Source organism: Artemia sp. Qi Xiang Cuo, chromosome 14 (assembly GCF_049724085.1).
Source record: "Artemia sp. Qi Xiang Cuo chromosome 14, ASM4972408v1, whole genome shotgun sequence".
In the NCBI taxonomy this organism is placed as follows: Eukaryota; Metazoa; Arthropoda; class Branchiopoda; order Anostraca; family Artemiidae; genus Artemia; species Artemia sp. Qi Xiang Cuo.
This window is the reverse complement of record NC_142807.1, coordinates 60,336,543-60,351,068: the sequence shown is the minus strand read 5'-3', so window position 1 is coordinate 60,351,068 and position 14,526 is coordinate 60,336,543. Positions and strand designations below refer to the sequence as shown.

At 28.9% G+C, this 14,526-nt stretch overlaps 1 protein-coding gene across 1 annotated transcript in view; it reads right to left on the bottom strand.

The window, feature by feature from the left end:
* Positions 1-10,799: 10,799 nt before the first annotated feature.
* Positions 10,800-14,526, bottom strand: part of Rich (Guanine nucleotide exchange factor subunit Rich) — a 163,860-nt gene continuing 160,133 nt past the window's right edge. Inside the window, exon 22 of the mRNA XM_089100826.1 lies at positions 10,800-14,142. Within this exon, the coding sequence (XP_088956952.1) occupies positions 13,860-14,142 (283 nt within the window). The 3' untranslated portion in view covers positions 10,800-13,859. The remainder of the gene's footprint in view (positions 14,143-14,526) is intronic.

Here is a 14,526-nt window from a genome sequence, read left to right as displayed (position 1 = left end):
GTTATTTGTTTTACATTTTTTGATTTATAAGTAAAGTATGAATATATAGTATTAGTATGTCATAAGGAGGAACATAATTTATTTGTTTTACATTTTATTATTTATAAGTAAAGTATGAATATACAGTATTAGTAGGTCATAAGGAGGAACATAAGTTATTTGTTTTACAAAGTGTGATTTATAGTTAGGTTATTAATATATAGTAGTAGTAGGTCAAAAGGAGGAACATAAGTTCTTTGTTTTACATTTTATGATTTATATGTATAGTATGAATTTATAGTATTAGTAGGTCATAAGGAGGAACATAAGTTATTTGTTTTATATATTATGATTTATAGGTAATGTATTAATATATAGTAGTAGTAGGTCAAAAGGAGGAACATAAGTTATTTTTTTTACATTTTATGATTTATAAGTAAAGTATGAAAATACAGTCTTATTAGGTCATAATGAGGAAAATAAGTTATTTGTTTTACAAATTGTGATTTATAGGTAGTGTATGAATATATAGTAGTAGTAGGTCAAAAGGAGGAACATAAGTTATTTGTTTTACATTTTATGATTTATAAGTAAAGTATGAATATATAGTATTAGTAGGTCATAAGGAGGAACATAAGTTATTTGTTTTACATTTTTTGATTTATAAGTAAAGTATGAATATATAGTATTAGTAGGTCATAAGGAGGAAAATAAGTTATTTGTTTTACATTTTATGATTTATATGTAAAGTATGAATATATATTATTAGTAGTTCATAAGGAGGAACATAAGTTATTTTTTTTAAATTTTGTGATTTATAGGTAATGTATGAATTATTGAATATATAGTATTAGTAGGTCATAAGGAGGAACATAAGTTATTTGTTTTACAAATTATGATTTATAGGTAAGGTATGAATATATAGTAGTAGTAGGTCAAAAGGAGGAACATAAGTTATGTTATACAGTTTCTGATTTATAGGTATCGTATGAATATATAGTAGTAGTAGGTCAAAAGGAGGAACATAAGTTATTTGTTTTACATTTTATGATTTATAAGTAAAGTATGAATATATAGTATTAGTAGGTCATAAGGAGGAACATAAGTTATTTTTTTTACATTTTATGATTTATAAGTAAAGTATGAATATATAGTATTAGTAGGTCATAAGGAGGAACATAAGTTATTTGTTTTACATTTTATGATTTATAAGTAATGTATGAATATATAGTAGTAGTAGGTCAAAAGGAGGAACATAAGTTATTTTTTTTACATTTTATGATTTATAAGTAAAGTATGAATATATAGTATTAGTAGGTCATAAGGAGGAACATAAGTTATTTGTTTTACAAATTGTGATTTATAGGTAATGTATGAATATATAGTAGTAGTAGGTCAAAAGGAGGAACATAAGTTATTTGTTTTACATTTTATGATTTATAAGTAAAGTATGAATATACAGTATTAGTAGGTCATAAGGAGGAACATAAGTTATTTGTTTTACAAATTGTGATTTATAGGTAAGGTATTAATATATAGTAGTAGTAGGTCAAAAGGAGGAACATAAGTTATTTTTTTTACATTTTATGATTTATAAGTAAAGTATGAATATATAGTTTTAGTAGGTCATAAGGAGGAACATAAGTTATTTGTTTTACAAATTGTGATTTATAGGTAGGGTATGAATATATAGTAGTAGTAGGTCAAAAGGAGGAACATAAGTTATTTGTTTTACATTTTATGATTTATAAGTAAAGTATGAATATATAGTATTAGTAGGTCATAAGGAGGAAAATAAGTTATTTGTTTTACATTTTATGATTTATAAGTAAAGTATGAATATATAGTATTAGTAGGTCATAAGGAGGAACATAAGTTATTTGTTTTACAAATTGTGATTTATAGGTATGGTATGAATATATAGTAGTAGTAGGTCAAAAGGAGGAACATAAGTTATTTGTTTTACATTTTATGATTTATAAGTAAAGTATGAAAATATAGTATTAGTAGTTCATAAGGAGGAACATAAGTTATTTTTTTTACATTTTGTGATTTATAGGTAAGTTATGAATAATTGAATATATAGTATTAGTAGGTCATAAGGAGGAACATAAGTTATTTGTTTTATAAATTATGATTTATATTAAAGGTATGAATATATAGTAGTAGTAGGTCAAAAGGAGGAACATAAGTTATGTTATACAGTTTCTGATTTATATGTAGGGTATGAATATATAGTAGTAGTAGGTCATAATGAGGAACATAAGTTATTTGTTTTAGATTTTATGATTTATAAGTAAAGTATGAAAATATAGTATTAGTAGGTCATAAGGAGGAACATAAGTTATTTGTTTTACATTTTGTGATTTATAGGTAAGGTATGAATAATTGAATATATAGTATTAGTAAGTCATAAGGAGGAACATAAGTTATTTGTTTTACAAATTATTATTTATAGTTAATGTATGAATATATAGTATTAGTAGGTCAAAAGGAGGAACATAATTTATGTTATACATTTTCTGATTTATAGGTAGGGTATGAATATATAGTAGTAGTATGTCATAAGGAGTAACATAAGTTATTTGTTTTACATTTTATGATTTATAAGTAAAGTATGAATATATAGTATTAGTAGGTCATAAGGAGGAACATAAGTTATTTGTTTTACATTTTGTTATTTATAGGTAAGGTATGAATAGTTGAATATATAGTAGTAGTAGGTCATAAGGAGGAACATAAGTTATTTGTTTTACAAATTATGATTTATAGGTAAGGTATGAATATATAGTAGTATTAGGTCATATGGAGGAACATAAGTTATTTGTTTTACATTTTGTGATTTATAGGTAAGGTATGAATAATTGAATATATAGTAGTAGTAGGTCATAAGGAGGAACATAAGTTATTTGTTTTACAAATTATGATTTATAGGTAAGGTATGAATATATAGTATTAGTAGGTCAAAAGGAGGAACATAAGTTATGTTATACATTTTCTGATTTATAGGTAGGGTATGAATATATAGTAGTAGTAGGTCAAAAGGAGTAACATAAGTTATTTGTTTTACATGTTATGATTTATAAGTAAAGTATGAAAATATAGTATTAGTAGGTCAAAAGGAGGAACATAAGTTATGTTATACATTTTCTGATTTATAGGTAGGGTATGAATATATAGTAGTAGTAGGTCATAATGAGGAACATAAGTTATTTGTTTTACATTTTATTATTTATAAGTAAAGTATGAAAATATAGTATTAGTAGGTCATAAGGAGGAACATAAGTTATTTGTTTTACATTTTGTGATTTATAGGTAAGGTATGAATAATTGAATATATAGTAGTAGTAAGTCATAAGAAGGAACATAAGTTATTTGTTTTACAAATTATGATTTATAGGTAAGGTATGAATATATAGTAGTAGTAGGTCAAAAGGAGGAACATAAGTTATGTTATACATTTTCTGATTTATATGTATGGTATGAATATATAGTATTAGTAGGTCATAAGGAGGAACATAATTTATTTGTTTTACATTTTATGATTTATAAGTAAAGTATGAAAATATAGTATTAGTAGGTCATAAGGAGGAACATAAGTTATTTGTTTTACATTTTGTGATTTATAGGTAAGTTATGAATAATTGAATATATAGTATTAGTAAGTCATAAGGAGGAACATAAGTTATTTGTTTTATAAATTATGATTTATAGGAAAGGTATGAATATATAGTAGTAGTAGGTCAAAAGGAGGAACATAAGTTATTTGTTTTACATTTTATGATTTATAAGTAAAGTATGAAAATATAGTATTACTAGTTAATAAGTAGGAAAATAAGTTATTTTTTTTACATTTTGTGATTTATAGGTAAGGTATGAATAATTTAATATATAGTAGTAGTATGTCATTAGGATGAACATAAGTTATTTGTTTTATAAATTATGATTTATAGGTAATGTATGAATATATAGTAGTAGTAGGTCAAAAGGAGGAACATAAGTTATTTGTATTAAATTTTATTATTTATAAGTAAAGTATGAAAATATAGTATTAGTATGTCATAAGGAGGAACATAAGTTATTTGTTTTACATTTTGTGATTTATAGGTAAGGTATGAATAATTGAATATATAGTAGTAGTAGGTCATAAGGAGGAACATAAGTTATTTGTTTTACAAATTATGATTTATAGGTAAGGTATGAATATATAGTAGTAGTAGGTCAAAAGGAGGAACATAAGTTATTTTATAAATTTTCTGATTTATAGGTAGGGTATGAATATATAGTATTAGTAGTTCATAAGGAGGAACATAATTTATTTGTTTTACATTTTATGATTTATAAGTAAAGTATGAAAATATAGTATTAGTAGGTCATAAGGAGGAACATAAGTTATTTGTTTTAAATTTTGTGATTTATAGGTAAGGTATGAATAATTGAATATATAGTATTAGTAAGTCATAAGGAGGAACATAAGTTATTTGTTTTACAAATTATGATTTATATGTAATGTATGAATATATAGTAGTAGTAGGTCAAAAGGAGGAACATAAGTTATGTTATACATTTTCTGATTTATAGGTAGGGTATGAATATATAGTAGTAGTAGGTCATAAGGAGGAACATAAGTTATTTTTTTTTCAAATTTTGAATTATATGTAATGTATGAATATATAGTAGTAGTAGTTCAAAAGGAGGAACATAAGTTATGTTATAAATTTTCTGATTTATATGTATGGTATGAATATATAGTAGTAGTATGTCATAAGGAGGAACATAAGTTATTTGTTTTACATTTTATTATTTATAAGTAAAGTATGAATATATAGTATTAGTAGGTCATAAGGAGGAACATAATTTATTTGTTTTACATTTTTTGATTTTTAGTTAATGTATGAATAATTGAATATATAGTAGTAGTAGGTCATAATGAGGAACATAAGTTATTTGTTTTACAAATTATGATTTATAGGTAAGGTATGAATATATAGTAGTAGTATGTCATAGGGAGGAACATAAGTTATTTTTTTTACATTTTGTGATTTATAGTTAGGTTATTAATATATAGTAGTAGTAGGTCATAAGAAGGAACATAAGTTATTTGTTTTTCATATTATGAATTATAGGTAAGGTATGAAGATATATTAGTATTAGGTCAAAAGGATGAACATAATTTATGTTATACATTTTCTGATTTATAGTTATGGTATGAATATATATTAGTAGTATGTCATAAGGAGGAACATAAGTTATTTGTTTTTCATTTTATGATTTATCAGTAAAGTATGAATATATAGTATTAGTAGGTCATAAGGAGGAACATAAGTTATTTGTTTTACATTTTGTGATTTATAGGTAAGGTATGAATAATTGAATATATAGTAGTAGTAGGTCATAGGGAGGAACATAAGTTATTTGTTTTACAAATTGTGATTTATAGGTAAGGTATGAATATATAGTAGTAGTAGGTCATAAGGAGGAACATAAGTTATTTGTTATACATTTTGTGATTTATAGGTAGGGTATGAATATATAATAGTAGTAGGTCATAAGGAGGAACATAAGTTATTTGTTTTACATTTTGTGATTTATAGGTAAGGTATGAATACATAGTAGTAGTAGGTCATAAGGAGGAACACAAGTTATTTGTTTTACATTTTGTGATTTATAGGTAAGGTATGAATATATAGTAGTAGTAGGTCATAAGGAGGAACATAAGTTATCTGTTTTACATTTTGTGATTTATCAGTAAGGTATGAATATATAGTAATAGTAGGTCATAAGCAGGAACATAAGTTATTTGTTTTACATTTTGTGATTTATAGTTAAGGTATGAATGCATAGTAGTAGTAGGTCATAAGGAGTAACATAAGTTATTTGTTATACATTTTGTGATTTATAGGTAAGGTATGAATAATTGAATATATATTAGTAGTAGGTCATAAGGAGGAACATAAGTTATTTGTTTCACAAATTGTGATTTATAAGTAAGGTATGAATAATTGAATATACAGTAGTAGTAGGTCATAAGGAGGAACATAAGTTATTTGTTTTACAAATTATGATTTCCAGTTAAGGTGTGAATATATAGTAGTAGTAGGTCATACGGAGGAACATAAGTTATTTATTATACATTTTGTGATTTATAGGTTGGGTATGAATATATAGTAGTAGTAGGTCATAAGGAAGAACATAATTTATTTGTTTTACATTTTGTAATTTATAGGTAAGGTATGAATACATAGTAGTAGTAGGTCATACGGAGGAACATAAGTTATTTATTATACATTTTGTGATTTATAGGTTGGGTATGAATATATAGTAGTAGTAGGTCATAAGGAGGAACATAAGTTATTTGTTTTACATTTTGTGATTTATAGGTAAGGTATGAACGTATAGTAGCAGTAGGTCATAAGGAGGAACATAAGTTATTTGTTTTACAAATTATGATTTCCAGTTAAGGTGTGAATATATAGTAGTAGTAGGTCATACGGAGGAACATAAGTTATTTATTATACATTTTGTGATTTATAGGTTGGGTATGAATATATAGTAGTAGTAGGTCATAAGGAGGAACATAAGTTATTTGTTTTACATTTTTTTATTTATAGGTAAGGTTTGAATAAATAGTAGTAGTAGGTCATACGGAGGAACATAAGTTATTTATTATACATTTTGTGATTTATAGGTTGGGTATGAATATATAGTAGTAGTAGGTCATAAGGAGGAACATAAGTTATTTGTTTTACATTTTGTGATTTATAGGTAAGGTATGAACGTATAGTAGCAGTAGGTCATAAGGAGGAACATAAGTTATTTGTTTTACAAATTATGATTTCCAGTTAAGGTGTGAATATATAGTAGTAGTAGGTCATACGGAGGAACATAAGTTATTTATTATACATTTTGTGATTTATAGGTTGGGTATGAATATATAGTAGTAGTAGGTCATAAGGAAGAACATAAGTTATTTGTTTTACATTTTGTAATTTATAGGTAAGGTATGAATACATAGTAGTAGTAGGTCATACGGAGGAACATAAGTTATTTATTATACATTTTGTGATTTATAGGTTGGGTATGAATATATAGTAGTAGTAGGTCATAAGGAGGAACATAAGTTATTTGTTTTACATTTTGTGATTTATAGGTAAGGTATGAACGTATAGTAGCAGTAGGTCATAAGGAGGAACATAAGTTATTTGTTTTACAAATTATGATTTCCAGTTAAGGTGTGAATATATAGTAGTAGTAGGTCATACGGAGGAACATAAGTTATTTATTATACATTTTGTGATTTATAGGTTGGGTATGAATATATAGTAGTAGTAGGTCATAAGGAAGAACATAAGTTATTTGTTTTACATTTTGTAATTTATAGGTAAGGTATGAATAAATAGTAGTAGTAGGTCATACGGAGGAACATAAGTTATTTATTATACATTTTGTGATTTATAGGTTGGGTATGAATATATAGTAGTAGTAGGTCATAAGGAGGAACATAAGTTATTTGTTTTACATTTTGTGATTTATAGGTAAGGTATGAACGTATAGTAGCAGTAGGTCATAAGGAGGAACATAAGTTATTTGTTTTACATTTTGTGATTTATAAGTAAGGTATGAATACATAGTATTAGTAGGTCATAAGGAGGAACATAAGTTATTTGTTTTACATTTTGTGATTTATCAGCAAGGTATGAATATATAGTAATAGTAGGTCATAAGGAGGAACATAAGTTATTTGTTATACATTTTGTGATTTATAGGTAGGGTATGAATATATAGTATTAGTAGGTCATAAGGAGGAACATAAGTTATTTGTTTTACATTTTGTGATTTATCAGCAAGGTATGAATATATAGTAATAGTAGGTCATAAGGAGGAACATAAGTTATTTGTTATACATTTTGTGATTTATAGGTAGGGTATGAATATATAGTATTAGTAGGTCATAAGGAGGAACATAAGTTATTTGTTTTACATTTTGTGATTTATCAGCAAGGTATGAATATATAGTAATAGTAGGTCATAAGGAGGAACATAAGTTATTTGTTTTACATTTTGTGATTTATAAGAAAGGTATGAACATATAGTTGTAGTAGGTCATAAGGAGGAACATAAGTTATCTGTTTTACATTTTGTGATTTATAGGTAAGGTATGAATATATAGTAGTAGTAGGTCATAAGGAAGAACACAGCCACTAAACACAACCCAATGAGTCTCCCTGGTGATTTTTGAAAGATGATGTGTTTGTTTTTGTTAACAAATTCATCTGTCTTTTTTTTTTTTTGTAAAAAAAAAAACAAACAGATGTTGCAAAGTTTAATAAGACTCTAGAAATCTTTCTCTGTAAATTGGGCACTTTTCCCCGTAAAGGAAGGTGTCTTAGACAATAAGTCCCCCTTCCTGGCGGGCCTTCATACTTTATCATCGATGAAAATGTTTTTACTCAGTGATAGCAACATGTTCAGAATTTTTTATTAGTAACAGAAAAAACATATATTATTTCCAATTGATAAACAGTAACTAAAGAGTAAAATGGCAATGCGCACTAAAAAAAGATATAACTCACAAATAAGGCCGTATCCAGAGGGTTCAGAGTTTGAACCCCAATCCCCATCCAACAATTTGCCCGACTCGTAAAAACGTAAAAAATCCAAATAAACACATTTTTGATGCGTTTTTTAAGTTTTTTCGCACCCCCCTCGAACAAAAATCCTGGATACGCCCTTGCTAAAAAACTACCTTAGTATTGCAGGATAACTTAGTGCACAAATAATATACCTAAAAATTTTATTCACATGGCATTTAATCACTTTTTAAGGAGAAATAAAACTAAAAATAAAGAAACTAAGATTAATTCACATTCACATAAAACATTTTAAACTGGCTCACAATATAATGTAAAATAAAACTCAAAATTATTGCAAATTTCGAGAAACTCAGAAAAATTCTTGTTTCTCCATAAATCTCAAAAGAAAACCTAATAAAAAAGGCGAAAAGTCAGGAATATAAACATGGAAATTAAAAAAGGGACGATTTTTAATTTTGTCCTATAAAAGGATTAGTCTATTAACTAAGGGGTAAAATTACAACTAGTTTCAGAAATTGTTAAATATAACATACATTCAGGCAAGGATTTATCTTTGTTTTATAATTTTTCATGGAATTTAACGTAATTCAAAATTCCTGCCAAAACTAAATACCAATTTTTCGTTCATAGAAAAAAAAAAAAACTGGCCTAATATACCGGCCACCGATGACAGCTTCTTGAACTCGATTATTGACGTACAATTTCGGCAAAATACAAAAATTGGTATGTCTTTGAAACAATTCGTGATGATTTAGGAAGAATTTCCCCCGAGATTGACTAAAATATCACCTTCTGACAAAAAAGGAAAATAGTGGCATGAAAATGTGTTTTCGGGCAAGTTCAAACACTACTACCCCTGAGAAAATCCTTCATTCATCATTAGGTAAACCCAAGAATAAACTGAAGTTTTTCTTGAGCAGGAAAACTACCAATTTAAAGATTTTGACTTTGTGCCATTTTTGACTTTCCTTTTTTTGAAAAATATAACAATTGCTCTACCCTGGGAAGGTTCCAGTTAATTTATTACACTTGAGGAAACCTTAAGGAATTGTGAAACTACTTTAAACAGTCATAAATACTTATTATCTCATTCCCAAAGCGCATTACTTCACTTTAGCCCCGCCTCCCCACTCAACGGAGATGTATATACCCCTTTATATATTGTCATTATACTTTACAGTAGCCTACGCTAATATTTTACAAGAGCAAACGAAAATGATGTGGCGAAGAAAGAATGGCACAATTGTAAAATATAATGGCAATATTTAGGATAGGCTAAATATTTATCGGTTAGGGGGAGGGGAGAAAAGTGAAGCAATGTGCATTTAGGAATGAGATGAGTTAGTATCGTTTTAAGGTCGTTTTCAGAATTTTTAGGGCTTCCATCAAATGGTTCAATGGTCTTAACTATTACCCAAATTTCAAAATAAAGTGACTTCCTCCATATGCTCCTCCATCCTCCTTTCCGAGTTCATATGTTATTCATTTTTGAGTCTCTTTTCAGAAAGTAAAACATTATTTTATTTCAAAGCACCAATATCGAAAGTTTTTGATTTTTTTTTTTTTTCTGTTGATCAATATTCCTGAAAAGTAGAACTTCAACTTTTGAGTGTTTAGATATTAGCGAGAGACTATTAGCCTCAATAAATAGGTATACATAGTAGAGGTTCTGGAAGTCAGCCTATGAAGCTTAGGAATTGGTACTAAACCTCTGGGAGCCCGAGATTCAAATCATGAAGTTCGATAAGTTGACCCACTCCCTGAGCTCCAAAGTCCTGGAACTGGCAGCCCCCTGGTTAATGTTTAACGAAAACTAAAAATTGGAAGGTTTGCGTTCTCCTTCTCAGAGAATGTTGTACAACACAATCAATAGCATACAAATCAGAATTTGAATAGATCTTGTTTTAGATTTCAAATAGCCTATCTAGTGCAAAAGACATAGCATATTTCGTAAAAAGAAATTTTCCAACCACTCCAGGAATAGAGCAATTTTTATAGTTTGCCATAAATCTAAAATAAGAAATGGTACAAAAGCTTAGAAGCTGAAGCCAAAAAAAAAAGCTTAAAATTCGTAGTTTTTCTACTCAGGAAACAGATTTTATAGAACGACATCACAAGAATTGGGATTCATGTTTCCAAATAAAGGGCAGTAATGACTTGTAATTTATTTTCTTTTAAAGGAACAAGTTAATTGTTCTTTCTGGCCGTCTATTTGATGCTAAACGAAAAGTAGGTAGTTTTTAAACGGGGTGGAAAGAGGTCATAAAAAGAACTTAAAGGAAATTGGAACGTCAAAGGGGAGGGTAAATAATGAAGCTTTGAATAGATTGAAGTGTAGGAGAACCGTGTACAGCTGTATTTGGCTTCGGTAGTTTGGTGGAGCAATGATCTGTTATCAACAATAGTAGTAGTATCTAGAACCGTACTATTGATCTGTTTTGATACTTTAGCCATTGATCTGTTTCTTTTTATACAATGGTTGTAGTATCTAGAACCGTACCGTTGATCTGTTTTGATACTTTAGCCATTGATCTGTTGTTTGATACAATAGTTGTAGCATCTAGAACCGTACCATTGATCTGTTTTGATACTTTAGCCATTGATCTGTTTTTTGATACAATAGCTGTAGTATCTTGAACCGTACCATTGATCTGTTTTGATACTTTAGCCATTAATCTGTTTTTTTTTATGCAATAGTTGTAGTATCTAGAACCGAACCATTGATCTGTTTTGATACTTTGTTAAAATACTCCTCAAGAAGATAGGTTCAAGGAGCTGTTTTTAGATGCCGAGATCACGAATAAAAGAAGGGGGAGAGCATTTAGTTTTATTCACAAATTTAAACATATCTTACATTCAAAGAAATTTGAGAAAATAAAGGTAAAATAGAGTCTTAATGTATGTGAAACCAGTCAAAACAAGGTCACAATAGTCGTATACATTCATCTTCACAGGAGCCGGCATTCCTCCCTGTGGAAAATTGCCCCGCACGCATAATTGAGCAGCCATAGAGAAAGTACAAAATTGGTACCTCTAAATGTCGACCACATGCCCTAGGAGGTAACAAAAGGACCAGACACCAAAAACAGTTTTAGGACAGGAGCTGGTTGGTCTCCTGTCACTTTCGACTTATAGAAAAGGACTAGAACCCTTAATTTCCGACCGAATGAGCATCCCCCAAAGTGTCTACCACCACGAGGAGGATGTCGGGGGTGAGGAAGGGGCAGCTCCTCTTCTATAGGGAAAAAACTCTACTAATTTTGGAGTTTAATGTTGCTCTTTACTTTCAATGACAGCTTACACTAGAAATATTCCCAGAAATCAAAAGGGATTAAATATTGGTTTCTACATTTGAGGAAAATGGAGGGATTAATCCGATGGGGAGGGGGATATTCCCAGGGAGAAAACACCTTTACCAAATCTCAACACACCCTTAGCGAACTTGTAAATGACGTCGTATCCCAGCTTCAACCATAAATTGTAATTTTAGTGGTAACTGTGAATAGGAGCGTAGCTAAGAGGGGGTGGGGGCGGGAGCCCCCCCCCCCTCCCAAAGTTCAAAGGCGGCAGAACGGAGTACTAACGCTTTGGAACCCTGGGCGTCTTAATTTAGCTTATGTGCCGCATTTGTCAGCACACTGTACAATTTTGTTGGCACATTCTTTATATACCCCCCCCCCCCGCTCCAAACCCAAAACACTAGCTTCATCCCTGACTGTCAACGGTAATTTTTTTTCCTATAAATGTCACTGTTGCAACTGTAAATAATATTTTATTATGCATTTTTCAAGATCAGAAAAATTCCTTAGCATTTGCAATTTAGGGAACGCAATTCGCAATTAGGGATTTTGGGAATGTTTGTGGTATCTCAGTGTGACAATGTATGTAACAAAAAACCTTTTGAGTTACCACAGCCGTACTCATTCCATAAAATACCCTAAATTCCATAAATTCCATAATATCATTTCAAGGATTCTAACTCCCAAGTTAACTTTAAGTGAGGGTGTACAAAGCATTAAAGTACCAAAGAAAGCGAAAATGAAAGTGAAATGAAAAATGAAAGCGAAAAAGAAAGTGAAAATGAAACCCGACTTTTTGAATGGGTTAAGTGGAAACCTTATATACATCTTCAAATGTATATCTTCAAAAACTAGGTATATCTTCAAATACATCCATGTATATCTTCAAATACATCTTCAAAAAACTAGAAAAAATCAGAAATAAAAAAATCAGAAATCCAATTTTATTGAAGCAAACCTCCATATGCACTTTTTGCACTTTTTTGCAGGTTATGCACTTTTTGGTAGTAGTGGGTAAAATGGTCAAAAAGGCCTATCAGCCATCGGCCAGAAAGGCCGATGAAAAATCAGCAGAAAATGACGGAAAAGCACATGGCACCAAACAGATTTTGAAGATAAAGCTTTTATTTGAATTTTCTTTGGGAACCAATTCCCAAATAAAATTAATTGTCGTTGGGAATCGACAAAATTATGAAAATGTAATAGAGCCCTAAATCTTCATGATTTTGAGATAACCAAGAATTTCTTTTAGAAAACCACAGTTTTTATAAATGGACCTAGGAGGATTCAAGGGACAAGATTTTATTACTCTGACATCCCTGGAAATTAAAAAAGATGGACAGGTGCAAATTATCGCAATGAATTGTAAAGGGCTTTCTATCGTATCTTATTTCTATCGACTTATTAACTGAATGGATACCAGATAATATTGAAGATTGCATTGCAAAGCAATAGGGTAAACTGCTACCACTGGTACTATCTAACAATAATAGTGTCAATTAAGTAGGAAATAGTGATAAAATCAAGCCACTAGTCTAGCAAAATTAGTGCCAATTAATCAAGACCTAAATAACCGGTTTTGCCTGCTTGAAAAACTTTAAGAAACATTTTCTCGTGGCATGGGCATGACAAAGCGAGGAGCTCATCAAAACACATACAATTGTTATTGCTGTAACTATAGTTAATAAATTTTAATTTAATTAGTTATAAAATTTAATTAAATCAATTTTAATTTAATTAATCTTAATTTGATTAATTTAAACTTTATTAATTAATTTCACTGGCTTGATTATTTTAATTAATTGGTTTTAATATATTTAACTACGATTAATTATTTTTGATTTAATTAAATTTGTTGTTGTGATTGCTTGATTAATTTAATTAAACGATCTTTTAAATTATATAATAAATTAATCCGGGTGCAAAAAAATTTTAGCGTTGGCTCAAATGAAAGAGGCACTTGTAGAGTTAAAAGGCACCCACTACTTCACTGAATACTACATCGGGAATCCTTTCCTTCACTTAGACTCTTTGTCTCGACGTCAACAGCACCAATAACACTATTACTATTAGAAGCAAATGCCATTTCGCTAAAACTCCTTGTTAGATGCGCAGGTTCAAGTAAGGGTGGTAAAGTTGGACCTTCCGTAGGCAGCAATGTTGAAGTTAATGGCTCAATGGGATTGTCCACTTCTGCTATTCTTGGCACAGATTTTAAACATATAGAAATGTGGTTAGTAGCTGCTGCAAGGACTGGACGATATCCAACACTTAAAAAAACAAATTATTTAGCTTTCTATATTCTTTTTTAATTACTTCGACTATATATAGTACAGTTTCAATTATCATTAATTAGCCTATACATAAAGTATTCGACCACGTAGTAGATGTACGTTCTTACGGGTCATTCATGTTGTGTTTTATGTTGTATTTGACTTGGTCAATTTGGTAAGTCTTTCTTTATGCTCTCATTACCATGTATTTGTACCTTAATTTAGCTTTTGGTTTATGTAGGTGTATTTTAAAACCTTTTATATATTCTTTTTGCTTACTTCGACCATATTTATTACAGTTTCGACAATATATACTTCACCTACATATGGACTATTCGACTGTGTAGTAGTCGAATGTACTATATAAATGTATATGTATGT